This window comes from Anopheles merus, unplaced genomic scaffold (genome assembly GCF_017562075.2).
Source record: "Anopheles merus strain MAF unplaced genomic scaffold, AmerM5.1 LNR4000609, whole genome shotgun sequence".
Classification (NCBI taxonomy): Eukaryota; Metazoa; Arthropoda; class Insecta; order Diptera; family Culicidae; genus Anopheles; species Anopheles merus.
Window position 1 is genome coordinate 1 of NW_024428189.1, and position 24,029 is coordinate 24,029.

At 51.5% G+C, this 24,029-nt stretch overlaps 8 protein-coding genes and 1 pseudogene across 8 annotated transcripts; 5 read left to right on the plus strand and 4 right to left on the minus strand.

Annotated features, from left to right (window-relative positions):
- Positions 1–898: 898 nt before the first annotated feature.
- On the minus strand, positions 899–3,537 carry LOC121602763 (annotated as a pseudogene).
- Positions 3,538–4,735: 1,198 nt separating this feature from the next.
- LOC121602764 (glycerophosphodiester phosphodiesterase 1-like) lies at positions 4,736–6,639 on the plus strand. The gene is made up of 4 exons (XM_041931522.1): positions 4,736–5,560; positions 5,650–5,848; positions 5,912–6,096; positions 6,169–6,639. Exons 1-4 carry the CDS (start codon positions 5,061–5,063, stop codon positions 6,329–6,331), a joined length of 1,047 nt encoding a protein of 348 aa, XP_041787456.1. The 5' UTR covers positions 4,736–5,060; the 3' UTR covers positions 6,332–6,639.
- A 152-nt stretch (positions 6,640–6,791) lies between these two features.
- Positions 6,792–8,113, plus strand: LOC121602766 (trypsin 3A1-like). The gene is made up of 3 exons (XM_041931524.1): positions 6,792–7,326; positions 7,408–7,745; positions 7,842–8,113. Exons 1-3 carry the CDS (start codon positions 7,075–7,077, stop codon positions 8,065–8,067), a joined length of 816 nt encoding a protein of 271 aa, XP_041787458.1. The 5' UTR covers positions 6,792–7,074; the 3' UTR covers positions 8,068–8,113.
- A 468-nt stretch (positions 8,114–8,581) lies between these two features.
- Positions 8,582–16,600, plus strand: LOC121602771 (transmembrane protease serine 9-like). Its single transcript, XM_041931530.1, has 11 exons — positions 8,582–8,758; positions 8,831–9,114; positions 9,207–9,538; positions 9,609–9,804; positions 12,026–12,273; positions 13,853–14,147; positions 14,208–14,545; positions 14,646–14,842; positions 15,356–15,771; positions 15,869–16,221; positions 16,288–16,600. Exons 1-11 carry the CDS (start codon positions 8,701–8,703, stop codon positions 16,490–16,492), a joined length of 2,922 nt encoding a protein of 973 aa, XP_041787464.1. The 5' UTR covers positions 8,582–8,700; the 3' UTR covers positions 16,493–16,600.
- Positions 9,890–11,427, minus strand: LOC121602765 (trypsin-7-like). Its single transcript, XM_041931523.1, has 3 exons — positions 11,072–11,427; positions 10,660–10,994; positions 9,890–10,574 (listed from the first exon to the last, which is right to left on the minus strand). Exons 1-3 carry the CDS (start codon positions 11,381–11,383, stop codon positions 10,382–10,384), a joined length of 840 nt encoding a protein of 279 aa, XP_041787457.1. The 5' UTR covers positions 11,384–11,427; the 3' UTR covers positions 9,890–10,381.
- Positions 11,682–12,761, minus strand: LOC121602767 (trypsin alpha-3-like). Its single transcript, XM_041931526.1, has 3 exons — positions 12,449–12,761; positions 12,035–12,369; positions 11,682–11,946 (listed from the first exon to the last, which is right to left on the minus strand). The coding sequence occupies exons 1-3, from the start codon at positions 12,722–12,724 to the stop codon at positions 11,754–11,756; spliced, it is 804 nt and encodes a 267-aa protein (XP_041787460.1). The 5' UTR covers positions 12,725–12,761; the 3' UTR covers positions 11,682–11,753.
- A 531-nt stretch (positions 16,601–17,131) lies between the features above and the next one.
- On the minus strand, positions 17,132–18,242 carry LOC121602768 (trypsin alpha-3-like). The gene is made up of 3 exons (XM_041931527.1): positions 17,889–18,242; positions 17,474–17,817; positions 17,132–17,392 (listed from the first exon to the last, which is right to left on the minus strand). Exons 1-3 carry the CDS (start codon positions 18,201–18,203, stop codon positions 17,200–17,202), a joined length of 852 nt encoding a protein of 283 aa, XP_041787461.1. The 5' UTR covers positions 18,204–18,242; the 3' UTR covers positions 17,132–17,199.
- A 1,102-nt stretch (positions 18,243–19,344) lies between these two features.
- LOC121602770 (trypsin alpha-3-like) lies at positions 19,345–20,431 on the plus strand. Its single transcript, XM_041931529.1, has 3 exons — positions 19,345–19,913; positions 20,006–20,106; positions 20,177–20,431. The coding sequence occupies exons 1-3, from the start codon at positions 19,389–19,391 to the stop codon at positions 20,367–20,369; spliced, it is 819 nt and encodes a 272-aa protein (XP_041787463.1). The 5' UTR covers positions 19,345–19,388; the 3' UTR covers positions 20,370–20,431.
- Positions 20,432–21,809: 1,378 nt separating this feature from the next.
- On the plus strand, positions 21,810–23,034 carry LOC121602769 (trypsin alpha-3-like). Its single transcript, XM_041931528.1, has 4 exons — positions 21,810–22,163; positions 22,233–22,463; positions 22,552–22,655; positions 22,741–23,034. Exons 1-4 carry the CDS (start codon positions 21,852–21,854, stop codon positions 22,931–22,933), a joined length of 840 nt encoding a protein of 279 aa, XP_041787462.1. The 5' UTR covers positions 21,810–21,851; the 3' UTR covers positions 22,934–23,034.
- Positions 23,035–24,029: the final 995 nt, after the last annotated feature.

The following is a 24,029-nucleotide window of genomic DNA, read 5'->3' on the forward strand; positions in this document are numbered from 1 at the left end:
GGCAAGATGGTGGTGGTGATGGATTGAACTGATCGTTGACCATTGTGTGTGTAACCAGGGTTTGTTTGGCGAACGCCAGCCAGCCGCCGGGCCGACACGACAGTGAATCGACAGAAGAAAGACGAGTTGGTTGAGATGACGATTGAAACTGATACCAGCGACACACCGCCTGTTTGAAGCTGATGGTGCGTGGTAAAACCCGGGCACCACGTTGCTTGTGGTTGGTGGTTGGATTGAGATAACGGAAGCTTACGGAGCGGAGGGGACACAATCGGGCATTGAGGGCTTTTCGTTGACGCAGGGTGCTGCTGATGGTGCTGCTTCCCTAACGAAACGATCGCGCTGCCATCATGCTGTGTTGGATTTGCTTCTGCTGCTGCTGCGGCTGCTGCTGCTGCTTCTACATTCTCGATTTAGCATAGAGCATTTGGAAATACTTGTTCTCGTTGATAGTCGCAGATTGAAATGGATTGTAATACTCGCGCATTGCATTTCGCGCAAATTGAATTGATCCACAAAAAGCGAAAATAAACGCAAATTGATTGAAAGCTTCCGCAAACTGATGAGGAGGAATGAAATGATGGTAATAAGTATCTTTGATTGTTTACTAAGAGGGCCATATGTCCTAGGACGTATTGAAAAACAGAACAAAAGGAGTCGTGTGAAAACATGTAATATGTAGCTTCGAATCGAAATCAACAAAACACACAACACCAACAACACATCGTCGCGCTCTCCTCCCAGGGACCAGAGCAAAGTACAGGAGGTTAGGAAGCAGAGTGTGCTTGTATGTGTGTGCATGTGTATCTGTGTGTGTGTTTTTGTGAGAGGAGAGAGAGGTCACGGAGGATACTAAAGAACGAAACCGACGAGACAAATGAAAAATGGAAACGCGAACTTACCTGCTTCACAATCGCTCGGTGGTACAAACTTTTGACGGGTGTTTTTCGGGAACGCCTCGTACTCCATCTCGACCGCAATGTCCTCAAAGTCCTTGTACACTAGACTGTAGTCCGGCTCGTCGACGCCTTTGCAGGTTTCCACTTTTTCTTCATCAAGTCGGCCAGCGAGGTGACGTACGTTTCGCGCGTCGCAATCGTTAGGCCGCTCACTTTCACTGGCGTTTGCATGGCAAACTTTACCCGCCCGATCGTGGCCGTTCGCTGCATGCTCATGTCCTTCGCGGCGGCCGCCTTCCGCAGCATGAAGCTTCTGGATCAGCAGGGCCGACTCGCTCTGCTTGCGCTTCGTTTCGCGCCCCTCGCTGTTGTAGCTGCTGCCCGACCCGTCCGCGTAGTAATCGTTGTCGTACCCCTTGCGGCCGCCACCGTACAGATCGGACGGGACGGTCGTCGTCGTAGGCCGTCATCGTTTTCAGCTTGCCCGTGTAGGCCGCTGCTGAAAGTAGTCGATCGCCTTCTGCACCTTCTTCGGGTTGGTGCACACGTCGCACATGTTGCGACAGTCGGGCGGATCGTCACCAAAGTAGTCGAATGAGAGCCGGTGCCGGCAGCGCGCACTCTCGCAAAACTCGACCATTTTCTCAAAGTTTTTCACAGCCTGCTTGGCACTTTCCTCTTCGGCGTGTCCTTGCTCTTCTGCAGGTCCTGCCGCAGCAGAAACTCGATCGACTTGCACCCATCGCGACAGTGGTAAATGCGGCAGAACGACTTCTTGCCGTCGCGCCCGGCCCGGCCCGACTCCTGGTAGTAGGCGGCCACGTTCTGCGGGTTGTCCCGTGGATAACGAACCGCACCGAGCCTTGTCGACGCCCATGCCGAAGCTGATGGTCGCCGCTATCGCGACGTACTTGCCCTCCATCCAGTCCTCCTGCACCTGGTCGCGCTCGGACTGCTTCAGACCGGCGTGGTACGGGACGGTGCGTAGCCCGAGCTTGGTCAGGTTGGTCGCCACACGCTCCGTATTTTCGCGCGTACGGCAGTAAATAATTCCGCAGGCTCGTTTGCTCTAAAAAAAAAAAACACCCAAAACCAGACTCCAAATAACAATCGATTCATGCACGGTCCGCTCTGTGAGCTGTAGTCACAGTCACTATTCCAGATCCACTTACCGGCTTTACTTCGTCCTGTTTCCCGAGGATGCCTTCGATGTAGTCCTTCAGATGCAGGAAATCGTCTTGGATGGAGTTTTTGAACACTACGTCGTAATAAAGATTGTGTCGGAAGCAGGGCGTCTTGAACTTGGCCACCGGTTCCTTCAGCCGCAGGTTGCGGAATATGTCCTCCAACATGCTTGGAGGCGGTGCGGTCAGGGCAATCCACGGCACGGACGGATACTCCGCCCGCAGATTGCCAGCTTCAGATAGTCGGGCCGGAAATCGTGCCCCCACTCGCTGACGCCAGTGCGCCTCGTCCACCACACGTACGCCACCTTCCGGAACTTCACCAGGTGCTGCATAATGTCCTTGAAAGTGGCAGTATTGGCTTGCTCGGGCGTGATGTACAGAAAGCGTATGTCCGTCTTGACGCTCTTCAGGTCATTGATGACCCGCTCCCGGTCTCGGACGCCCATTTTCGAGTTGATCGAATCGGCCGGTATCTTAATTCGAGCCAATGTGTCCAGCTGATCCTTGATCAGTGCTAGCAGTGGGAGAATACTATCGTTACCTTATTATCCTGCATCACGCCCGGAAGCTGGAAGCAGAGCGACTTTCCCGCTCCGGTGGGCATCGAGACGTACACATCGCGCGTTCCTAGCGTAGGGAGATAGAGAGATAGGAGAAAAACGTTAGTGCGTTAGCAATCTTTGCAACCGAATTGCGCTGTATGTGCGCGCGTGTGTGTGTGTGTGTGTGTGTGTGGTGTGTGTGTGTGTGTGTGTGTGTTGTGTGTGTGTATGTATTGTGTGTGTGTGTTGTGTGTGTTGTAACCACCCCGCTGGTACGTACTTGCGATGATGGTTTCGATGGCTTCTTTTTGCAGCTGACTCTTAAAATCACGATGACCGAAGTACTGCCACAGCTTTTCCTGCAGCAGCTCGTCCGATTTGTTTTTCTTTCGAGAGCGACTTATCGATCGCCCGACGGCTGGAGCGCTCCGGCGAGTCGGAAACGTCCACCACATCTTCCATGTTGGGAATTTCCATGGGCGTCTGCGGGCCGCGGCATCATGTCATCGTAGTCCTCGATGGGTGGCGTTTTGGGCGCCCGCGGCGGTATGTAGTCATCATACTCTTCACATTTCGGATCTTTTTCCAGCAGCTCCTGGAGTGATGCATTTACCGTCGGCTCACACTTAATGTGTTGTAAACAACAGCGGGGGCAACGGGCACGGGCACGGGCGTGGGCCGCTGCTGCAGCTGCGCCTGTGGTTGGGGCTGGGGCTGCTGCTGCTGCTGTTGCTGCTGCACCGCCACCACCGTCTGCTTCGGCCCTGGTTCGGATTCATTTTTCGGTTCTGGCTTTGGTTCCACCTTGATCGCCGTGCCGTTCGCCTTCCGCTCGGCGCGATTGTTTTTCACATTCTTCCAGAAGGAAGCCTTCAAACACTCGTTGAACTTATCGAACTCTGAAGACATTTCTTTCGACGGAAGCTGCAGCTCCCGGGGACCAAATGAGACGGCACAAGCGCGAGCCCCCGTTACGGGTCGACCGAAAAGTGTGCAGTTAATGGTCGTGGCGGGTTTGCGGAGTGCTTTTAACACGCGGAATCACTTCCACCGAGAGTCATGCTCACTTTGCGTCCAGTTTTCATCCGCACGTTTCACAGCTTACATTGAATATCTGCACAAAAAAATTGGAAGAAACGCTCCGAAATCGACTTTTTCTGGAAATTTGTCAAATTTTGTTAAATGTCAAGCCAGGTGCGGCTAACAAAACTGGTCGGTGCATGGCGTCTCGTCAGTTGACATTTGATGCATCGGGTTTTGACAGTACACGTGCAGATATGTAAATGCATAAAAATAGCGTTTAAAACGGTGCCTAGGAATGATTTACCATTTTTAAGTATTAGTAAATGTCTTTTACTACAAGAAGATGGACTTTTCTGGGTATAAAATAGGAAATAAATGACTGAAATCCTTCGGAGCATCATGTATCTACGCATTGTTCCGTCGAGCCAACCTTTTCTAAGCTGGCGTCAAACAACAAAGAAACCCCAGAAATGTCAGAAATGTGTCGGAATAACAATCCGAAATGTCGGAAAGCAATGCACCATGTTCGAAAAAAAAAAAGATTCAACAATAGTGGAAAATCGTTTTTCTTACTAGATTCTTAGATCGTATCGTTGGCATATTGAAAAGAGTGAACGTATGAACATAACCCATTTAATACTGTTGAATATTTCGCGTGGATTTTTTTTATTTATGGCTATACCAAACGAAAGGTATACCGACGTTTTCAGGGAATAGTTTTCGGACACTTTATTGACTCTTTCTTGAGGGGAAGTGTAGCTTAATTGATGAGAACTTGACTCCTCGGCGCCCTTATTGAACAAATCCAATAGGAGTTTCCGTTTAGCCTGTTCAAAACATCAATAGAAAGCTTAAGAAAGCTTACAATCCCTAATAAAGAGTCAAGTAAGTATCGCAAAGCTATAAAAAAACCCCGCAAAAAATCCTGTATTGCTCAGAACGTCCACATAAATGAAAACATAAATTACCTACGGTAGAAAATGCGCACGGCGAGCCTGTACCGTATGCGGTTCAGTAGCTGCCAATAGAATATCGATGACATGACCTGTTTTTCTATACATTAGAGGAAAGGAACGAAGAAAAAAAGAAACATGAGTAAACATTTACTTTTCTCCTTGTTTTTTCGTTAAGCTGCCGTAAAATTAGCCAATTGGCTAGTGCATTCGAAAAAGAACAAAACGCACCTTGCAAAGCAAGAGGCGCTACCGGCCACCTCGCTCGAAACAAGAAAACAAATGTTACGAAATAGCAAAATGTTGTAAAAACAGTGCGAAAACGCGTTTTTAGCGCAGCGGCGAACGACAAAACACGAACTGTGCTGACTGTGGACAGGAGGAGGTTCATCAGCCAAAACGTGTGCTGCCCATCCTTCTCCCCCCCCCCCCCCCGGCTGCATCTTCCCTTTCCGCATGTATTTTGCGACAATCTTTAAAGTGTGCAAAATGCTTTATCAATTGTTTTGGTTCCTGGCAACGTGCTGCACCTTCGTGGTGAATACGCTCTGGCTGTGCTGCAACTTTGCCTCGGTTGGTATTCCCTGGTTGATGCTGCTGCTCTTCCTCGTCTGCATTGGGTCGAAGTTTGTGAAGCTCAACTCACCCGCCGACGATGTCGTGCTGTCCATGCTGTCGAAGAGCGAAAAGGGCAAGGAGGCCAGCGAGGCACTGTACTGGCCGGTCGTCCATCGGGGCGGGGCTTTTGACGCGCCGGAAAACTCGCTGGCCGCCATTAACCAGTGTCTGGCGCAACGGTGTCAAAAGATTCTGCTCGATCTCAGCATTACCAGCGATGGCAAGCCGATCATCCTCCACAAATCGACACTCGAAAAGGCCAACGTGACCGAACCGATTCACAAGCTGCCGTACAGTTTCTTCGAAAGCTTCAACATCACCGAACACCATCCGCTAGGGTAAGTGGGAGCGACACGGCTGCCGATGGTTACCGACGCCTACTGTTCAGTCAAGTTATTAATTTCGATTACTTTCCCACACAATGCAGCCAACTGTTCCAGAAGGAGAAGGTACTGACGTTCGAAAGACTGTTGAAGCTGCTAGAATCCTCGGAGGTGACCGTGCTGCTGCGAGCGTCCCAAACGAACTCCGCACTGTTGGAGATTGTTCGCGAGACGGCCGCCAAGTGTCCCATCTTTATGAAACGGATCATTTTATGCTGTGCATCACCGACAGTAATCTATCAGGTAAGCTGGACCGAACACGAAACAACACTGCTGGCAGCCGCACTAATCTCTTTCCCATTCCAGCTTCGTCAACAATGTCCGGATCTGGTGTGCGGTTTGTGGATGGAAAAGTCTTGCTTTACGATACTGCCACGCTATCTGAATACCTCGACCATCCTGCTATCCATTGTAGGTGCCATCTATCGTAACATCATAGCACCGGTGATCGGTGTTAGTCTAGTCTTTATTCATAAGGATGAATTTAACGCGTAAGTATAGCGCAAGACGCGCTCTGCCAAACGGCCAACCGGATTGATCTCCATTTTGCACACCATTTGCAGACAAATCTCAACGCTGTGGAAGAACGTCGGCGTTCGGCCTATTGTTTACCCAATAAACTCGCCGAACGAGAAGCGCTACTTTCAGCAGGTGACCAAAACGCTCTATCTCACGGATTCGCTCCGCTCCGAGCCGCAGCTAATATTCAAATCCAAACGAAAGTAATAGTCAGCGGCGTGCGATCGCTTGCAAAATCGCCCCGAAATCGAATCGAATCGACGAAGCCTTTAATTTAAGCGAAAACTCTATATGTATGTGTGTGTGTATGTGTGCGTATATTTTGTGTTACGCTATTTAGTTTTCCCTTGCGGCGGTTTTTAGCTTTACGTTGCACGCGCAACAAGCATGTGAAGCATGTTACTATTTTACGTTTATAACACATTTGCAAAGCGAATCACACAACCGGAAGCGCGCGTAGCTGGCCGGCCTTATTTATTTACGTTAGTCTCAGGTGTCTCTAATCACACACACAAGTAACACGCCAAGTATTAACACAGGCATAAGGATGCATTTCAAGAATCGATCTTAGGTCTGGTCCTGTCAGCGCGATTTAACACACTTCACTCGCGAAGTGTCGCCTAATGTAAGCTCGCGTGTACACCAATCGAAAGTGTAATGCTGTAAGAGGGGTGTCTCGAAATAAAGTGTACTACCAGCATTGGTCGCTTTTTTGGTTGCCACCTGTACCCGACTATTCGCACGCACAGTTTCGCTTCTACTCGCTCTGTTTACCGCCTGCCTTGGGCGGCCGAGAGAGCAACATATTTAGAACAATTTGTACAGCTGTCCCGGAAAGTGCCGCAGGCATGCGGCATGTGTGCGCGCGCGTGCGTGTGTGTTGTGCAAGAGATCGGCACAGATTGTGGTATAAATCAGTTCATCCGTATAAATTTGCGCTATGATACGGGATGATGGCGCCGTTGCTGCAGCTAATCGTTGTTGCCGCGATCGCTCGGGTAGGAGTGCTGGGGCGTGAAGCCGCACCACCACCAGCACGTGCCACCGGGCGCATTATTGGTGGCTGGAAGGTATACATCGGCCAGTTTCCCTATCAACTGTCCCTCGAGTACGATGGATATCACATTTGTGGAGCATCGGCAGTGGCTCCCCGGCTGGCACTTACCGCTGGCCATTGCTGTATCGGAACGAACGAAACGGATGTAAGTGGATGGGTTAGCCGCTGAAGGTGAAAGGTGTGAAGCATTGTACTAACTCGTGTATTTTCCTCTTCTTCCATGTAGCTCACTGTCCGAGGAGGAACCTCGACGCTAGAAGAGGGAGGAATAGTGTTCCCGGTGATGAAGCTGGTCATACATCCGGACTACGACGATTCGAATCTAGACTTTGACGTGTGTGTTTTGCGGATTGGTGGAACGTTTCAGAATAAGCCCAACATTGGCATCATACAGCCTACCAGCAGTGGAACGATTCCGAGCGGCGAGCTAGCCATCGTTACTGGCTGGGGAGCGACAGAATCGAATGGCAACTTCGTGTCGAATCTGCGATCGCTGGCGGTGAAAGTTTGGTCCACGAAGGATTGCACAGACCAGGCATCGAATTATGTGACCCTCTCCGGAAGGTGGAGTGTGCTAGTTTATAATTTTTTTATGTCCCCCTTCCTGCCAGCTTTTGCTGATCGTATGTTCTATCTATTTCCTTTACAACAAACAAACAGCATGATGTGCGCTGGCAGCGTCGGACGCTCGTTTTGCGTCGGAGATAGCGGAGGTCCCTTGGTGTACGACCAGCGGCAAATAGGCATCGTATCGTTCCTCATAAACGAGTGTGGAGGCACCGCACCGGCCATCTACACCCGGCTTTCCAACAGAAGCGTGAGAGACTTTATTAGACAGCAGATAAACAACGATCAGCGGCGCATGTCGCTGGCGGCGAACGGTTGAAAGACATAGAAAGACACGCGCCACATGGCGGATGTTTTCAAATTCATTGATGCGTTTTGGTACATTGCACCCTGCCGCGTGTTACACATTCGAAAATGGGAGGCTCGGTAGACGGTTGAACAAACAGTGGAAAGCGGCCACATTATTCAGTTTTTTTGCTTTTTTGCTCTGCTTCCGTTGATAAGCGTTTAAATTTAGGTAGACGAGTTTTTAGGTTGTGACGTCGTGATGCTGCTGTTGTGTTGGTCGTTGCTGAGAGGTAAAGCTGTGAAGACACTAGACACCAGAGAGATAGAGAGCATGCACTGCTGGAGCTCGCTTTGTAGAGTATAATGGGCGGTAGAATCGTCTGCAACTCCAACCATGGCGTGCGGGAATAGTTATCGGGCTGACGGGCCCGGTCCATCCAGCATCCTTCCGCGATAAAGCGGCCAGCTCAGCCAGCCAGTATCTTCTGTTTACCAAGCCGCGTGCTAGATAAACCAGACCAGAGATTTTGGTAAGTTGTTTGATATAAGTCTCATCATTGCCTGTGGGCGCGTTCATTAAGTCGAAAATAATCGCACCAGAGTAAGGTTTTCGGGTGCGTTGTGCTTAAATACCGAGCGCTGTAGACTGGGTAAACCGGGAAAAATGCGCCAGCTGCTATTGCTGGCCGCACTAGTTGGCGGTGTGCTGTGTATGACCGTCGGTAAATCGATAGATCGTGAGTTTGTGCCGGAGTTTGCCGTTTGAATTGACCGGTTTGTGATTTGAATTGCAGATTACAACAAGTACTACTATTCGCGGCAGCCCGACCTGTTTCGTCTGCTGCGCAAGTATCACCTGTGGCCGAGGAACGAGACGCTGAAGTTTGAGCGCCCGAGGCAGGATTTAAACGTACCCAGTCCGTTCATTTTCGGCGGCGAGAGTGTGGCCATCGAATCCTACCCCTATCAGCTGTCGCTGCGCCTCGAGGGAACGCATATCTGCGGTGCCTCGGTCATAGCGGAACGATGGGCACTGAGTGCGGCACACTGTCTGGATGAGGCGTTGTACCCGTCCGCTGTAAGTGTCGGGACATTTCCATCGCCTTGAAGTGATTTTGTGGTGGTTGTGTGTGGTACGCGTGTGTACGGCTTTCCGTTCCCTTTCCGCAGATAACGTTTCGCGGTGGGACGCCGCATCGGCTGGCGGGTGGTTACATTTTCCATGCCGAGTACTACCTGCTGCATCCAAAGTTTGACCGACGCACGCTGGACTACGATGTGTCCGTGATCAATGTGCGGGAAAGTTTCTTCATCGATCCGATACAGGCGGTAACGCTGGCCAACACCAACACGTACTATCCGATACCGTCGGCCGCGGTCGTGACCGGCTGGGGCTTGGCGGATGCCGATGGGTACGAGCCGCTGATACTGCAATCGCTGGAAATCTACGTCCAGCAGAAGCATTTCTGTTGGACCTCGACGATCGAAGCTCTTACCGATCGGTAAGTAACTGGTAGCCAAGATCCTACGGCTATCAGCGATGATCTTTCATCGGACATTGTCCTTTCGCAGACAAATTTGTGGCGGCAGTGGCGTTTACGGGAAGGAAACGTGTTACGGCGACAGTGGCGGACCGCTGGTAATGAACGGCTACCAGGTCGGGATAGTGTCGTGGGGTTCGGACGACTGTGCCGTAAACATTCCGGGCATCTACACTTCCCTCACGAACGATGAGGTGCGTGCGTTTATTAAGCTGAACGCGAACGTTTGACCCTTTCTCTTCGGGAAGGTGCACTTTCTCCGCTAAATTAGGGATGTAATAAACAGGACGAAATACAGAGACCGCGAAGACATTGATTTAGATACTCGAGATGGGTAATTTTAATCTCGACTGGTTTCTCACAGGGCAGCAGTGTGTTTGTTACAGGAAGTCGATCATATCTAAATGGTTTTATAATCATAATTTGTACGCGTTCGCACCCATACTACTGTCCGCAGCCATTTTCGGTAGTTTTTAGAGACACACAACTCTGGACACATGTTGCGGGGAAAGGGTTGGAGGGGCGCTTTATTGCTGCCAAGAGTAGCTCTGATAAGGTAGGAACAGATTTATCATTGTGCTCTGATAGCGAATAATGAATTGCGAGGCAGCGGCTGACCGACGGTGCTACCATGCCCGATGGCCGGGTGTCCATGTGGGGGCTTCCCCGCGCATGTTTTCCAAAAGTCGGCGCGAGTGATAAGAGATGACGACGACCGCCGAGACGGCCACGACTGGAGGTGGTTTGGTGTAGCCAATCATTGGTGCTAAGTGTACGAGCGATGCGTAGTAGCTGCGATCCGCGCTAAACTCCCGTGCGCTCTAGAATGAAGCTCCGGACGGTGGGATTGGCAGTGTTGGCAAACACCGATGGCAAGCTGCCGGAGCATTCCGATACGCCCCAGGACGCGATGCCCATCTGGTAGCCGTTGATGACCAGTGGACCGCCACTGTCACCACCGCACGTATCACGACCCGGCTGGCCAGCGCAAAGCATTCTGCGAAGGTGAAGGAGAAAGCAAACCCATATTTATGAGCTGTGTGTGTGTGTGGGGGTCAACCTGGAGGACAGGTTGTACTTACTCCTCCGTTATCCACTCTGAGGGCCAGCTATTGCGACACTGGTCGAGGGAGATTAAAGGCAGCGCCACGTACTGTAGCTGCACTGGCAGTGAGCCCGGCACGCTCAGAAGACCCCACCCGGTTGCGTTGGCCATGGTTCCGGGGGCAAAGCCACTGGTTGCCGGGGGCAATACAACGGGCACAATAAACTGTCCCACCATTTCCGTACCCGTTTGAAGCACACACACATCGTACTCGATCGTGTACTCGCTGAACAGTGGATGGTTGATGATCTGGGTGATTGGGATGATCGTTCCACCGGCCAAACGGTTTGAAGATCCCGCCCGAAGAGACATCTGAAGCGAAGAAAAGGGGATGCACTCACTCGTACGTGCTCTTGTGTCTGCCGAGTTTGTTTTGCCAAGAACCTTACCTCATTCATCTGCGGTACGGGATAGGTGCAGTGGGCGGCCGACAATGCCCACCGCAGGGCGATGACGGACGCACCACAGGCATGCACTCCACTGCGGCGCAACGACAGCTGGTAGGGGAAGTTTTCTATGGGCGCATCGCGTCCACCAACAATTCTGGCACTCTTCCCATCATGTGACGCACCACCGCGGGATGGAAGTTGCCGGTAGCCAACGATGGGCAGGCGTGAGTTGTACCGTCTCCAAACATCCTCCTCCGAGCCGCTGACTAAAACGATGCCGATAGTGCAGAGCAGTGTAAGGTGGTAGCGCATGATGGAAACGTTATCCTCTGCGCGGCAGAACCGAGACTAAGGCATTGCTGAGATTTTGGGATGCTCCAAATCGGTGATCACTATACCTGGTGGCAATCGGTCGGTTTCAATTGATTAGATAGCGCCAAGATGCTCAAAAACCCCCATCTGTACATGCTGTGAAGCTAGTGAATCATCACCCCTATCGACCTCACATTGCCTCACAAGTGTGATAAGTCGCATCCCGAACGAGATACGGAAACCAGAGGAGAATGTCATCATCCCAATGGCCGTATGACCAAGACATGCACGAGAAGCGTTTGTTGCGTTAGCGTTTCGGTTTTAATTATCCATTCGTATGACTTCTTAGAACGTGCGCACCAGTCGCTTCTTACACTCCAGTGTTCTGGCTGATGAAGCTGCGGATGCCGGCGTTACCAATGTTGGCGTACACTCCCGGCAGAGGTCCACCGCACTGCACTGCACCCCACGAGACAACACCGAACTGGGCTCCACCAGTGACCAGCGGGCCACCGCTGTCACCGTTGCACGAGTCGCGGCCCTGAACACCAGCGCACACCATGCTAGAGAGAGAGAGAGGGTATGGGGGAACCGTCGATTAGTTAATGTGCCATTGAACCCCCACCACAAGGCCCTCGGTAGGATACTTACGCGGCGGTGATACGTCCAGTTCCCCACTGCGAGCTGCAGGTAGCCTGGGCGACGACCGGGATGTTGACGGCGTGTAGGTTAACCGGCAGCGATCCTCCGGGAGAGGTCAGACCCCATCCAGAGACGACGCTGTTGGTGCCGGCGGCGAAGCTGGTTCCGCTAGCGACCAGACGGATCGGGGCAATGTTGGTACCGACGAACGAGGTGGTGATACGGATGACGCACACATCGTTGTTCAGGTTGTTGCTGTTGTACTGCGGGTGGTTGATGATCTGGGCGGCCTGGAAGATGACACCACCGCCGGTACGGCTGTCGCTACCACCGCGGAACGAGATCTGAAAAAGGGGAAGGTCAGGTTACAAATGGGGTTTTCTGGGTTGGCGGTGCTTGGCGCGACGGTTTGCTACTACTTACGGAGGCAGCGCTCGGCATCGGGAAGGTGCAGTGAGCAGCGGACAGAGCCCAGTTGGAGGAGATAACCGAGGCACCGCAGATGTGGTTGCCGTTCTGGCGCAGCGACAGCTGGTACGGGAACTGGCTGATCGGGACGGTCGAGCCGCCGACGATGCGGCCATTGTACTCGGCGCTGGTGCCGGCATCCAGGCGCACCTGCTTGGACAGCCAGATGCTCTCCTCCACGCCAGCCAGAGCGCCGGCAACGAACAGCGACAGCAGGATGAAGGCCTTCATGGTTAACTCGTACTGGGACCCCGAAAGTAATACACTTCCCTGGCCGCGGCACGGTAGCTTTTATACGGCAGCACCCGTTATCGGTGGGGGCACCCGCGTCAAGTATCCGATGTTCGATGCGGCATGTTTCGTTTTGGCAATCTGATCGCAAGCGCACGGTAAATCGATCGACACGATAACGGGCTACAGAAATCAATAAAAACCGGGTAATTCCAGGCATTAGGTCCGTTCGCTCGCGCGCACACTGCCATTGGCAGATAATGCCTGCCTCCGTTTTGGGTCTTATCGCTGGCAACATACAGTCTTGGCTTAAGGTGCGTGTGGTTTCTTTTTTTTTGGGAAAATCTCACCTCGTCACGGATTTATTGCCCTGCTCCCGGTTGACAAGTTCGACGAAAAGAAGGTCGTTTAAAAAAAAATGGGAGGTAGTCCGTAGGTGCTCTGCAGTAGCTGCTGCTGCTGCTGCTGCTGCTGCATTCGATAAGCCGAAGTCATCCTGACGTCATATCAGCTAGAGACTCTGGGAAATCTTACCGGCAAATCGGTACAGTGGCAATCTAATTTTAAAACGCATTATTCGCACAACTTCTTCTTCTACTTCTACTGCGTGTTGTTCGCGACCAGCTCGCACCGGCAATTGATAGGGGAGTGCACGGTGTAAGTAAGCATTCCCCCGGAACACGGGGACACATTTCCCGTGTTTTTAAGTAAAAAAAAAACAATGCTCGCAATGTAAAGATCGTATCATTCGTCATTGTCGCTCTAGGTCTACCTCTACCGCTCTTATCGGGGATGTTTTGACGGCAGTTTTGTTTTGCAGATCGCTGTGTTGCTCTGCCAGGGCCAGCCAGTCGATCGAGCTGCCACTGCGCACGAGAGCTACCAGCCGTTTGGCGTACAGCGCGCGGCCGCGCACAACAGTGCGTAGAGACGTATTGCGCGCATTGCAATGAACCGCTGGAACACGGCTGGAACCTTTGCACGCCACGCTCTTCCGCGCGTTTACTCAGCTGACGGTGTCGCCTGCTGCCGAAAAAAAATGGCTGCGTTGGAAGGGGTGGGACGAATGCACGAAACGCTTTTCCCTCCCGGCAGAATGTGGTTCGAAATCAGTTGGATCTGACCGAGATCTTCAGCAAGTAAGATGCGAGCGGTGTTCTTGTCCTTGGGCTTAGTGTGCCTAGCTGGGTTGGCGGTGGATGGGCAGACGAGAAGCAGGAGCTTCTTCGATTTCTTCTTCGACGTCGAGAACAGGCTGCAGAATGGGCGTATCGTCGGCGGCTCGACGGCCACGATCGCCCGATATCCGTTCGTCGCGTCACTGCGCCGATTCTCGAACCACATCTGCACCGCGTCGATCATTTCGACGCTCCACGCTGCCACCGGGGCCCACTGTACCTACTCGTTCAAATCCTTATCCGGGGTAAGTATCAGGGAAAGTGGGCGCGAAAGGCACGTGATCATCATTTGCCCGGTTTTGCAGGTGACCATCTACGCGGGCAGCACGAGCCGCACGACCGGTGGCCGCGTGTTCGTTGTGACGGACAATTTCATCCACCCGAAGTACGATCCGGACACGTTCGATTTCGATGTGGCCGTGCTGCGCGTCAAGACACCGTTCACGCCGAACATGAACATTGCCTCCGTACCGCTGGTGCCGCCCAACTACGCCGTGCCCGACCGGGTGCAGCCCACCGTTGCGGGCTGGGGTCGCACCTCGACGGGCGGAACTCTCTCGCCGACGCTGCGTGCCGTAGCGATCCCCGTCGTGGGTAACATCCCGTGCCAGGAGCTGTGGATTGATACGGATATCACGGATAAGTAAGATCCTTTCCTCCCGAACGTGCTGGGCCAATTCGGGGGGAGGGCCCGTTCGTAATGGTAATGTCCGTAGTAGTAACGTCTGACGTCCTCTTTGCAGTATGCTGTGCGCTGGTGCCAAGGGCAGAGACGCTTGCACGGGTGACAGTGGCGGGCCGCTGGTGGTGCCGACCACCAACTACTTCCAGCTGGTCGGTATCGTGTCCTGGGGATCGGCCGCGTGCGGTAGCGAATATCCGGGAGTGTACACCCGCATGGCTTCACCCTCCATTCAGAGCTTTTTATCGCAGTACGTTTGATGTCGTTGATCGACGCCCGAGCGATCGCCTCGCCGTTCGATGGAACTAGATTGTACGTAGATTGTCGGCTGAACCGCGGGAATGGCTGAATGACAGAGCAGGGAACAGGGAATTAGCACACACCGAACCGCCCGGAAATAAACTGAACCTTTCAATGATAAAAAAGAAAGTTGTTGTTTGAAAACCCGCACAAAGCAATCTGCACTGTTTGATGCAACTCATATCCTCCTATCTGTCGGTTCTGCGCTGTTCGCGTAATTCAAGACGCTTAACGCGGATGGTCTTAACATATTCCTTCCACCATGGCTGCGGATGAAATAACGCTTTGTTTGGCTAGTGCCCGTTAGTTTATTACGAAGATCAAAAGGCCATAAGTATTCGTTAGAAACCTAGTACCTCCCCTCCATTACGATTGGCGCGTGTCATGCCCAATCGCTGCCATCTTTCGTCGGCGGCGAATCTTTCGCCCGGCGTGCGGCGAATCTTTCGCCCCTGGCACAAGTTTGCACAGTTGGTTCGGTGGTTGAAGTTTTGGGAATCGCGCGCATACTTGTTGCTTTATTTTTCGTGCCATCCTCAGCCACACGAACACGCACCACCCAGTCCACCCAGTCCTTGGGTGACAGCCCTTGCCAGCATACAAGCATGGGACTTTTTGCACTGGTTTTGCTGTGGTGCGTTAGTGACACACTCGCCGCCAGCAAGGAGGTAGAAGCATGGCGCGCGATGCAGGTGCGCCGACCCACCCCGAACGAGCTGCGCGCGACGGGCCGCATCTTCGGCGGCATGGAGACGAACATCAAGGACGCTCCCCATCAGCTATCGCTGCGGCGCTTTGACACGCACATCTGCGGCGCATCCGTGGTGGATGCATCGCTGGCCATCACGGCAGCGCACTGCTTGACGCCCAAACCATCGCCCGAGTTTGTACGTTCGCAGGCGTGACTGGGCGTGACTGGTGTGTTGGTTTAGTTGGAGTCTCCACTTACACTGTTTGCTCTGTGCTGTTTCCCTTCTGTTTTAGATCACCCTCATGGGAGGCTCTACGAATCGGACGGATTACGACGTGGGCGTGATATTTTATGCGATCGAGTTAATAATCCATCCCGGCTACAATTCCAACACATTCCACAACGATGTCGCCCTGGTCCGCATCGAGGGCACGTTCGGGGGGTACGAAAATGTGGCCCCGATTCCGCTGCGCACTCGTACGATATTTACCTCCAGCTCCAATCCCGTCTACTGCACGGTTTCGGGCTGGGGTCTTACCAACATGAACGGCGACGGCCTTCCCGAGATGCTGCGCATCGTGCGCATTCCACTGGTGCCGCACACCGAGTGCCGGCGGAAGTGGAATCCATTTCCGATTACGACCTCGTAAGTAGTGGCCGTTTTTTTTTTGCGATCGAGTGTGCTCATTTGTGCATTTCCTAATGCTTGCAGCATGATCTGTGCCGGAGAGCTGCGGAAGGACGCGTGCAACGGTGACAGTGGCGGCCCGCTGGTGTGCAATGGGCAGCTGTACGGCGTCGTGTCGTGGGGCTCTAACCAGTGCGGCAGCTCCTACCCGGGGATATACACCAGCATTCCGGCTGTGTTGAGCTTCCTGAGCGAATACATGTCCCCGATGCAGTTCGACGCGGCTTAACGAGGGAGTGGAGCTTAAACGAGGGGAGTAAGCGAATGTCGCGGTGTAGAGATGTGCGGAACAAAAATAAACGATTCACTCCTACTGAAGGATTGTTGGGACGATCTACTCCAGGGATTGGTTTTGTTTATCCGACAATGCAGTGACGGTGGATTAATACATCGTTAGTCTTGGTTTTGAAGGTCTCGCACTGTTCAAGACTGTGCTGATCGTGCTTGAGCATAACTTGCGATGCGATCGAGGCATGATCGAGAGGCAGGAAGGCATGAAGAAGATGAAAAAGAAGATTGGAAGAATAAAGGTTGAAGGCACGTCAGTGAACCCTACAAGACAATGCTCGTGTTTAAATTGTTTATTAGATCTGTTCAATCTCAATTCATCTGTGGTAGCTCGGTTCCCGCACACAAAAGGGTGAATATCTGCTCTAGCACTGATTCAGCGTACCTTACACGTGTTGTAAAAAAACAGTGTACCAGATAGCGCTTTGTTTGAACAAATGTTCGATGCCAGAGATACTAGGCAGAGTGTAGCCTCCGTTGAAAAGGTAACCAGGCTCTTCTTCGACATTGCCACAGCAAATTGCCACGTATTGTACGTAGCGTCAGTTCGGATAAATGAAAACAATAATAACTTTAATAATAAAATATGATGCCACCGTTTATTGTAACCGATCTACAAACACCATTGGGTTGCCTTTGAGCAGCAACTTACACGCCACTGTTTTCTTCAATAAATTTGCGAATTATTCTGTTGCCCACGTACGTGTAAATGCCCGGGTAGTCGCTGCCGCACCGATCAGCACCCCAGGAAACGAGCCCAATCTGTACGCCATCCTGCACGAGCGGGCCACCGCTGTCACCGTTGCACGAGTCGCGTCCCGGATGACCGGCACAGATGGCCCTGATGAGCGAAAGAGAGACGAGAAAGAGTCGGATGAAAGCAACCCGGCCCCAACCGAGCCAGCCAAGCCACACTACTTACGTCCACACGATCGGTACCGGGCGCCACTTGTTCACGCAGAACCTGTAGCTCACGATCGGGATGCCAACCGTGCGCAGGGTCGGTGCCAGCATCGAATCCTGCGCCGTAAGGCCCCAGCCACTCACGGACGCAACGCTGTTCACTCGCAGCTTGTACTTGGTCGAGATGAGCGGAATCGCGGCCAGTTTGGGGTGATCCATGAAGGAGGTCACGATGCGTATGATGGCCACATCGGCGAGGTAGGTTTTGAGCGAAAAGTCGGGATGGGTGGTCACATTGGCCACCTGGAACAAGATGCCGTTCGTTTCGTCCGTTCGCTTGGTAATTCCGGCGAGCAGGGTCAGCTGGAATGGAGTCGAGCGTGAAAAGGGTCACTAACTATATTACCTTCGTTCTTTAAGGCCCTTTTACTAACTCTGTTCACGTCCGAGGGCGGCGATTGACAGTGAGCAGCCGAGAGCGCATGCTTGGCATTGATGATCGATGCGCCGCAGATGTGGAAGCCACTGTCACGCAGCGACAGTAGATAGGGCAATGGTTCCGCCAGCTCGGTACCGCCGACAATGCGGCCACTAAACTTTTTCTGCCCAGCGCTGTTGGGCGTCGCCTGTACACGCCGCTGCCGGGAGGCCCAAGCATCCTGCGCCTCGTTGCTCCACACGCCAGCGACGCAGAGAGCGAGCAGCACCAGGCCAGCCGGAACGACACCCATCTTGTTGAACGACACCATCTTTCGGTAAACGACAGTAAACTGATGAGCCGTGCTGGCGGGAGGCGAAAAATATAGATCCAGCGTGGTGTTTTGCCTACGGTTGCGTGCTGCCTGTGTTGGGACAGCTGGATTGGGTTTTCCTATTCCCCGCTGGCGAAAATGGTGCGCAAAGTCTTCCGCGTTGTCAGATAATGTTTGTTACGCTTTTCGAAAATAGAGCGAATGAAAAAAACAACAACAGGTTGAGCAACGATGACGCATGCGAAATGTGAGGTTGCGTTTGTAGTTTAGTTGCTAAATGTAAAATATTCTACTTTGGAGCTAGAAGATGTCGATCATTTGCTCTACAATTTCAAATTTCGGTTTTTATAACATTTTTCATTTTTTTACTTTTCTCTCGACTCCAGGAAGCATCCTGATCGGCCAATCGTGCTTAAACTATTGGTCGATACGATAGAACGGAGTAATTAATGACGGTAATTTTGGCATATTTCGGTTGCGCCACCACAGCAGGCATGTCAAACTTATTTTATTGTTCCCCGTTTTACTCCTTCCTTGAGAGCGCTAAGTGGACGATATGAATGATCAAACTCACTTTCAAACTTATTAAAATGTATTAAAACACAAGCTGATTAGAACTGTCGCAATGAGCAGGTGTGTAAAACCAATGATCATAAATCTTCGTAATCGAGTAACCCTGTACATTAGCGAATATTGTTTTGATGGCGTCTGTAAAGAGACCTGTAGACCTAAAAAAAAAACCCCCAAAAGATAAGAAGTGTTACGTTGCATACATTCAGCCGGAAACCGATACGACGGGCGGGTTAAACCAGCTGCTGGACGTGGCGGTAGATATGGAAGCGAGTTCGTGGTAATGCATATACGTACCGGGAGCTTTTATGTTGGGTTTGTTTTGAAATCGACTCGTTTGTCTCTGATCAATGAAAGTCAATTGGGCAACGTGAGACGTTGGTTTCGCTAATCACCTCCGATAACTGCTAATCGCACGTAATATGGGTGCTGTGTGATAATGTGGGGGCACCTGAGAAGACTGATAGTCTGAGGTTTTGGAGCCACGCATGTTCGGCGAGGTCATTATCGTGGTCCAGCTGATTGGCGGTGGCGATTGTTTTTGGGGGAGGTATAAAAGAAAAAGACTGCATCACACCCGCCATATTCGTAGTCCGTAGTCGGAAGAGCAACATGAAGGCAATCGTGGTGTTGGCATTGTTCGCGGCGGGCGTAGCGGCCCTGACCGAGGAGGAGGTGTGGCTGCAGTACAACCGTCGCATGCCGGGCGAGTACTACACCAAGGGATGGGTTGAGCAGCCCCCGTTCCAGGGCCGCATCTTCGGTGGTGTCGAAGCCGACATCGCCAACTATCCGTACCAGCTATCGCTGCGCCGTGCCTCGCACAGCTGCGGCGCGTCGGTGATTTCTGCCAACTGGGCCCTGTCTGCTGCGCACTGCACGTTCCCGCTGCCGGCACCGGGCGTCATCACGCTGCAGGGCGGTAGCTCCAACCGCTTGTCCGGTGGCGTTGTGTTCCAAGTCGAGCAGATCATTAACCACCCGGAGTACGACGACTGGAACCTGCAAAACGACGTGTGTGTGCTCCGTACCACCACTCCGCTGAGCGGAGAGAACATTGCCATCATCGCTTTGGATCCGGTCGGTGCCACCCACGCTGCCGGTTCCCGTGCTGTTCTGAGCGGATGGGGTCTGATGGTAAGTGACGCTGGAGGGGCCTCCGAAAAAGGAGTGTAGAAACGGTAATTTAAACGTGGTTGTTTTTTTTTTTGAATTCTTTGCTTTTTCAGGAGGGTGGAACTCTTCCACAAATTCTGCGTCGCGTCGATATTCCAGTGGTTGACCAGGTTGCATGTGAACAGTCGTGGGGATCTGGATGGGTTACTGCTGAGTAAGTTGGATGCGTCACAAGAGGTGCATTGCAAAGAGCTAATCGTTGGTCGTTTCCAATACGCTTACAGCATGATCTGCGCTAGCGAACCTGGACGTGATGCCTGCAACGGTGATAGCGGCGGTCCGCTGGTGGTTAGTGGCCGGCAAATCGGCATTGTATCCTGGGGCGATACCCAGTGCGTTGGAACCAGCCCGGGTGTGTTTGCTCGCGTTGCTTTCCCGTTGATCCGCAACTGGATCGCCCAGACTACCGGTGTCTAAGTGACTGGGAGTTGTATTGTGGATGTGAATTGAGAATAAAGTTGGAGCTTACTGTACATATAGACGACGGTTGGCAAAGATGAAGTTCGAAGCAAGGGCATGCAAGGGTAGATTACATGCGTAGATGACGTTATAGATGATTTACAGCCGCTATGGTGTTATTGCTTTACGGCTTTCGATAACAGCAACTGTAAAATTAATCAAAATTGTCCAAGCACCATGGCGCAATCATTCCGCAGAGTTAATCCGATGTCCTTCTAATGCTTAATATTTGTCAATCTAGCCAGATTGATCTGGTTTTAATGTGTCGCCAGGCGAATGAACCTTTGGTTTGTTTGTTTATTTGTTTTTAATTTTTGGCTAAAGTGTCTCAACAACAACTTGGTCGATAAGTTAAAGCCCTTTCTTAATTGATTTGTTTGCTTCTGTCTAGGTGGGTAGACAGTGTCGTACACGTAGATTGGTTTATTTGTTAGTTTTTTCCATAAAAAGGATTACTTCTAAACTAAGTAAGCTCATCCTTTTTTTCTCGTCAGGGAATAATTGTTGTTCGAGGCTCGTAATCATGATGATTTGCATACATCGTGTAATACATTTTGTAGTTTTGTAGCCAATCTTTCGAGGAGAGAACATTGCCGACTATCCGTACGAGCACTTAGCACGGTTACTCTGATTGCTGGAACATCGGCTCTTGGACCCAAGTGTCGATAGCATTATCAACCATACGAACTTTAACGACTGGAGGACGGAGTTTGACGTGTCTGTATTGCATATGAGGGAGAGGTTGACTTGAATTTGGAACGGTGCCAGTACCAGGATCTCGCGCAGAAAGGATGCGTGTAATCGTGATAGCTGTTGCCCATTGGTTTATGCTGGACGCTCTTACCCATGATTCGAAGCTTCATATTCAGCGCAAGAGGAGTTTAAGCCAATCGATGGGTAATGCAATGCGCACGGGTTTAATGCTTGATTTTCACTCAATACAATTGATGTAAAATGCAACTAAAGCTGTGAAGATGTTAACACCGAAAGGCCCCTAACTAAGAGCACTCTGCCAAAGGGGTCAGTTCAGTAGCACTAATTTTGCAGGTCTCTGGTTCGGCCAACTTCTACCCAAACACTGTGGACATTGTGGCTTTATCAACCCGAAGCCTCCGTAGGTTTGCACTGTAGCATTAAACAGCACAAAGCCATGTGAGTGGTTGTTGCAGGGTGGCGATGTGCGTATAGTTTGCACTCTGATGCTTGTTCCTGGTGACAGGCGCCTGATTGCAGTACGATAGTGTCAGCGAAAGAAATTGGCAGAAGTCACTGTTGGACAGCGGACGTACAATGATTGAGTAGACGGTACGCGTGTCCATGGGCGCTTTCGCGGGTGGCTTCTGAAACTGCATCCCGTTCGTCCGGCATGCACGTGCTATAAATATCCGGCCCGGGGTGTATGTACCACTTATAGCAGCAGTAGGGTCCAGCGGTGCAGTAATGAACGTGTTTGTAGTGATTTGTGCAGTGGCGCTGGCCGTAGCAAGTGCGCAGGATGTAGCGAGCACGGTGTACGAGCGGCGCATGCTGCCGGCAGGTGCACAGCAGGTCGACGATCGTGCACAGCAGTCGATGGGCAGCGTTGGTTCGCTGAAGAAGATCGTCGGCGGTGAGCCGGTTAGTATTGAGACGCACGTGTACCAGCTATCGCTGCGCAGCTACGACTATCACATCTGCGGTGCATCGATCATATCGAGCGTTTGGGCACTTACTGCGGCCCACTGTCTGTTTCCCGACCCGGATCCGAGGACGGTAAGTGCCGCAGGGTGAGCAGAGCAGCGAAAAACGGAGCGCGAGTAATGAGTTAAACGGGTCTTGCAGATCTCGCTACTGGCGGGAACCGGCAGTCAGTCGACCGGTGGCCGTATCTACAACGCAACTCGCATCATCATTCACCCGATGTACGCTCCCAGCACGATGGACAATGACGTAGCAGTGATCCGGGTCAACGCTCACTTCAGTGGTCCCAACACCGGATACATCGGTCTGGTGCCTCTGGGTTATGAGCCGATGGCTGGAGTGCGCGCCATCGTGACTGGATGGGGACGTCAGGTAGGTCGCGTGTGAGAGGTACAGAGCTACCTCAAATGGTTGTGTGTCTGACTCAAAATCAACCCCTATCGCTGTCCATGTCTCGTAGAGCGAAGGTGCGAAGCAATCGATGACACTGGCCGGAGTGGAAATACCCATCGTAGATAAGGCCGAATGTATGGATCAGTGGAGCGGTGTGCTCGTATCACCACAGTGCGTATACATTACTACAGACAGACTGAGTCTCAAAACTCAAGATGCTTTAACAAATACTCAATTCTTGCCTTTTTATTTGCAGGATGATCTGTGCCGGAGAGTTGGGCAAGGACTCGTGCAATGGCGACAGCGGTGGCCCGCTCGTGTCCGGTGGCCGCCAGATCGGCATTGTGTCGTGGGGATCGACCAAGTGCGGCGGTCCACTGGCCGCTATCTACACTAACCTGGGCAACGCGGCCATCCGCACCTTTATCAGCTCGACGACGGGCGTCTAAACTAACGGTGACGACGGTGGCGTGGTGGTACGACATTAAAAAGAAGCAAAATAAATGTGTCTTCCCGTTGAGTGACCATTATCAGTGGTTGATGCACAAAAGCCAGCGTTGATATCGTTTGCAAGGGTTGATGGGTTGATGTTCTTCGACTGGTTTGACTGGTCTCTGATGTGGTTTGTTTATTTTTACCGATACTTTTGTCCAAGTGGCTCTACGGCAGACTGTAAATGCATTATTATTTACCTTTTACCGAGTACAATCAGCTGTGGAATTGTGCATTCGGGGAAAATGGCTTGAAGAAAGCCTAATCAATGCTTTTACATTAAACCTTTATCTGACGAAGAATGTGAAAGCTTTACTTTCGGAACATATGTTGTACCATTGAAAGTATTCTTTTGATGTATTAAAATGGTTTTATCTGACTTCTTCACAAACGTCTGATCCAACTCTTCCTCTAGTAGCACTATAGTCAGTAGAGTCACATGTTTTATCGAGCAAAAAAAGGAACTTCCTTAGCAAGAAAAGTAAGAATTATTGAACGAAAAGGTTACTTTGCTGAACACATTGAATGCGTGTCCTTATCAGTAATCTTATCCATTCAATTAGGTCCTCTTTTGGATGATGCACTCTGATGTCCCTCTTTAAGGTTCGGGTTACGTACTGCAGTTATTCTTAGTCGGGGGGAAAATCCTTCATCACCAAAACACGCATATTGAATTCCATCGCTCATTGGAGCAGTATGTCTATGGTGTGCCTCAACTCAGTGCTTGATTTTTGTATGTGTATGCTTGTGTGTGTGTAGAATATGTTGTGGTAATCCGGTCAGGAAAATGTGATATCAATCAACGGACAAAAGTAGCTGTACGGTCCACTGGTAGATGAATATGGATCAATTCGATGTACGGTTGTTTATTTTCTGTTTTATCCTGATAAAGGTCTGGTGGTACAGTCGCCAACTCGTAGGACGAAACAACATGCCCGTCATGGGTTCAAGTCCCGAATAGACCGTGCCCCCATACGGTAAGACTGACTATCCTGCTATGATAACAATAAGTCACTGAAAGCCAAGCTCACTTCACTAGTGGGTACAGGCAGG

Coding starts and splice junctions, on each gene's coding strand:
- LOC121602764 (XM_041931522.1), top strand. CDS start 5,061: ATGTATTTTGCGACAATCTTTAAAGTGTGCAAAATGCTTTATCAATTG. Junction 5,561..5,649: donor ACCGAACACCATCCGCTAGG/GTAAGTGGGAGC, acceptor CACACAATGCAG/CCAACTGTTCCAGAAGGAGA. Junction 6,097..6,168: donor CATAAGGATGAATTTAACGC/GTAAGTATAGCG, acceptor CACCATTTGCAG/ACAAATCTCAACGCTGTGGA.
- LOC121602766 (XM_041931524.1), top strand. CDS start 7,075: ATGATGGCGCCGTTGCTGCAGCTAATCGTTGTTGCCGCGATCGCTCGG. Junction 7,327..7,407: donor TCGGAACGAACGAAACGGAT/GTAAGTGGATGG, acceptor TCTTCCATGTAG/CTCACTGTCCGAGGAGGAAC. Junction 7,746..7,841: donor TATGTGACCCTCTCCGGAAG/GTGGAGTGTGCT, acceptor ACAAACAAACAG/CATGATGTGCGCTGGCAGCG.
- LOC121602771 (XM_041931530.1), top strand. CDS start 8,701: ATGCGCCAGCTGCTATTGCTGGCCGCACTAGTTGGCGGTGTGCTGTGT. Junction 9,805..12,025: donor TTAAGCTGAACGCGAACGTT/TGACCCTTTCTC, acceptor GGCCCTCGGTAG/GATACTTACGCGGCGGTGAT. Junction 14,843..15,355: donor CTTTTTATCGCAGTACGTTT/GATGTCGTTGAT, acceptor AAGTTTGCACAG/TTGGTTCGGTGGTTGAAGTT.
- LOC121602765 (XM_041931523.1), bottom strand. CDS start 11,383: ATGCGCTACCACCTTACACTGCTCTGCACTATCGGCATCGTTTTAGTC. Junction 10,995..11,071: donor CCGTACCGCAGATGAATGAG/GTAAGGTTCTTG, acceptor TCTTCGCTTCAG/ATGTCTCTTCGGGCGGGATC. Junction 10,575..10,659: donor TCAGAGTGGATAACGGAGGA/GTAAGTACAACC, acceptor TCACCTTCGCAG/AATGCTTTGCGCTGGCCAGC.
- LOC121602767 (XM_041931526.1), bottom strand. CDS start 12,724: ATGAAGGCCTTCATCCTGCTGTCGCTGTTCGTTGCCGGCGCTCTGGCT. Junction 12,370..12,448: donor CGATGCCGAGCGCTGCCTCC/GTAAGTAGTAGC, acceptor CCCCTTTTTCAG/ATCTCGTTCCGCGGTGGTAG. Junction 11,947..12,034: donor ACTGGACGTATCACCGCCGC/GTAAGTATCCTA, acceptor CTCTCTCTCTAG/CATGGTGTGCGCTGGTGTTC.
- LOC121602768 (XM_041931527.1), bottom strand. CDS start 18,203: ATGGTGTCGTTCAACAAGATGGGTGTCGTTCCGGCTGGCCTGGTGCTG. Junction 17,818..17,888: donor CGCCCTCGGACGTGAACAGA/GTTAGTAAAAGG, acceptor ACTCCATTCCAG/CTGACCCTGCTCGCCGGAAT. Junction 17,393..17,473: donor CCGGTACCGATCGTGTGGAC/GTAAGTAGTGTG, acceptor TTCGCTCATCAG/GGCCATCTGTGCCGGTCATC.
- LOC121602770 (XM_041931529.1), top strand. CDS start 19,389: ATGAAGGCAATCGTGGTGTTGGCATTGTTCGCGGCGGGCGTAGCGGCC. Junction 19,914..20,005: donor TGAGCGGATGGGGTCTGATG/GTAAGTGACGCT, acceptor TTGCTTTTTCAG/GAGGGTGGAACTCTTCCACA. Junction 20,107..20,176: donor TCTGGATGGGTTACTGCTGA/GTAAGTTGGATG, acceptor ATACGCTTACAG/CATGATCTGCGCTAGCGAAC.
- LOC121602769 (XM_041931528.1), top strand. CDS start 21,852: ATGAACGTGTTTGTAGTGATTTGTGCAGTGGCGCTGGCCGTAGCAAGT. Junction 22,464..22,551: donor TGACTGGATGGGGACGTCAG/GTAGGTCGCGTG, acceptor CATGTCTCGTAG/AGCGAAGGTGCGAAGCAATC. Junction 22,656..22,740: donor GGTGTGCTCGTATCACCACA/GTGCGTATACAT, acceptor TTTTATTTGCAG/GATGATCTGTGCCGGAGAGT.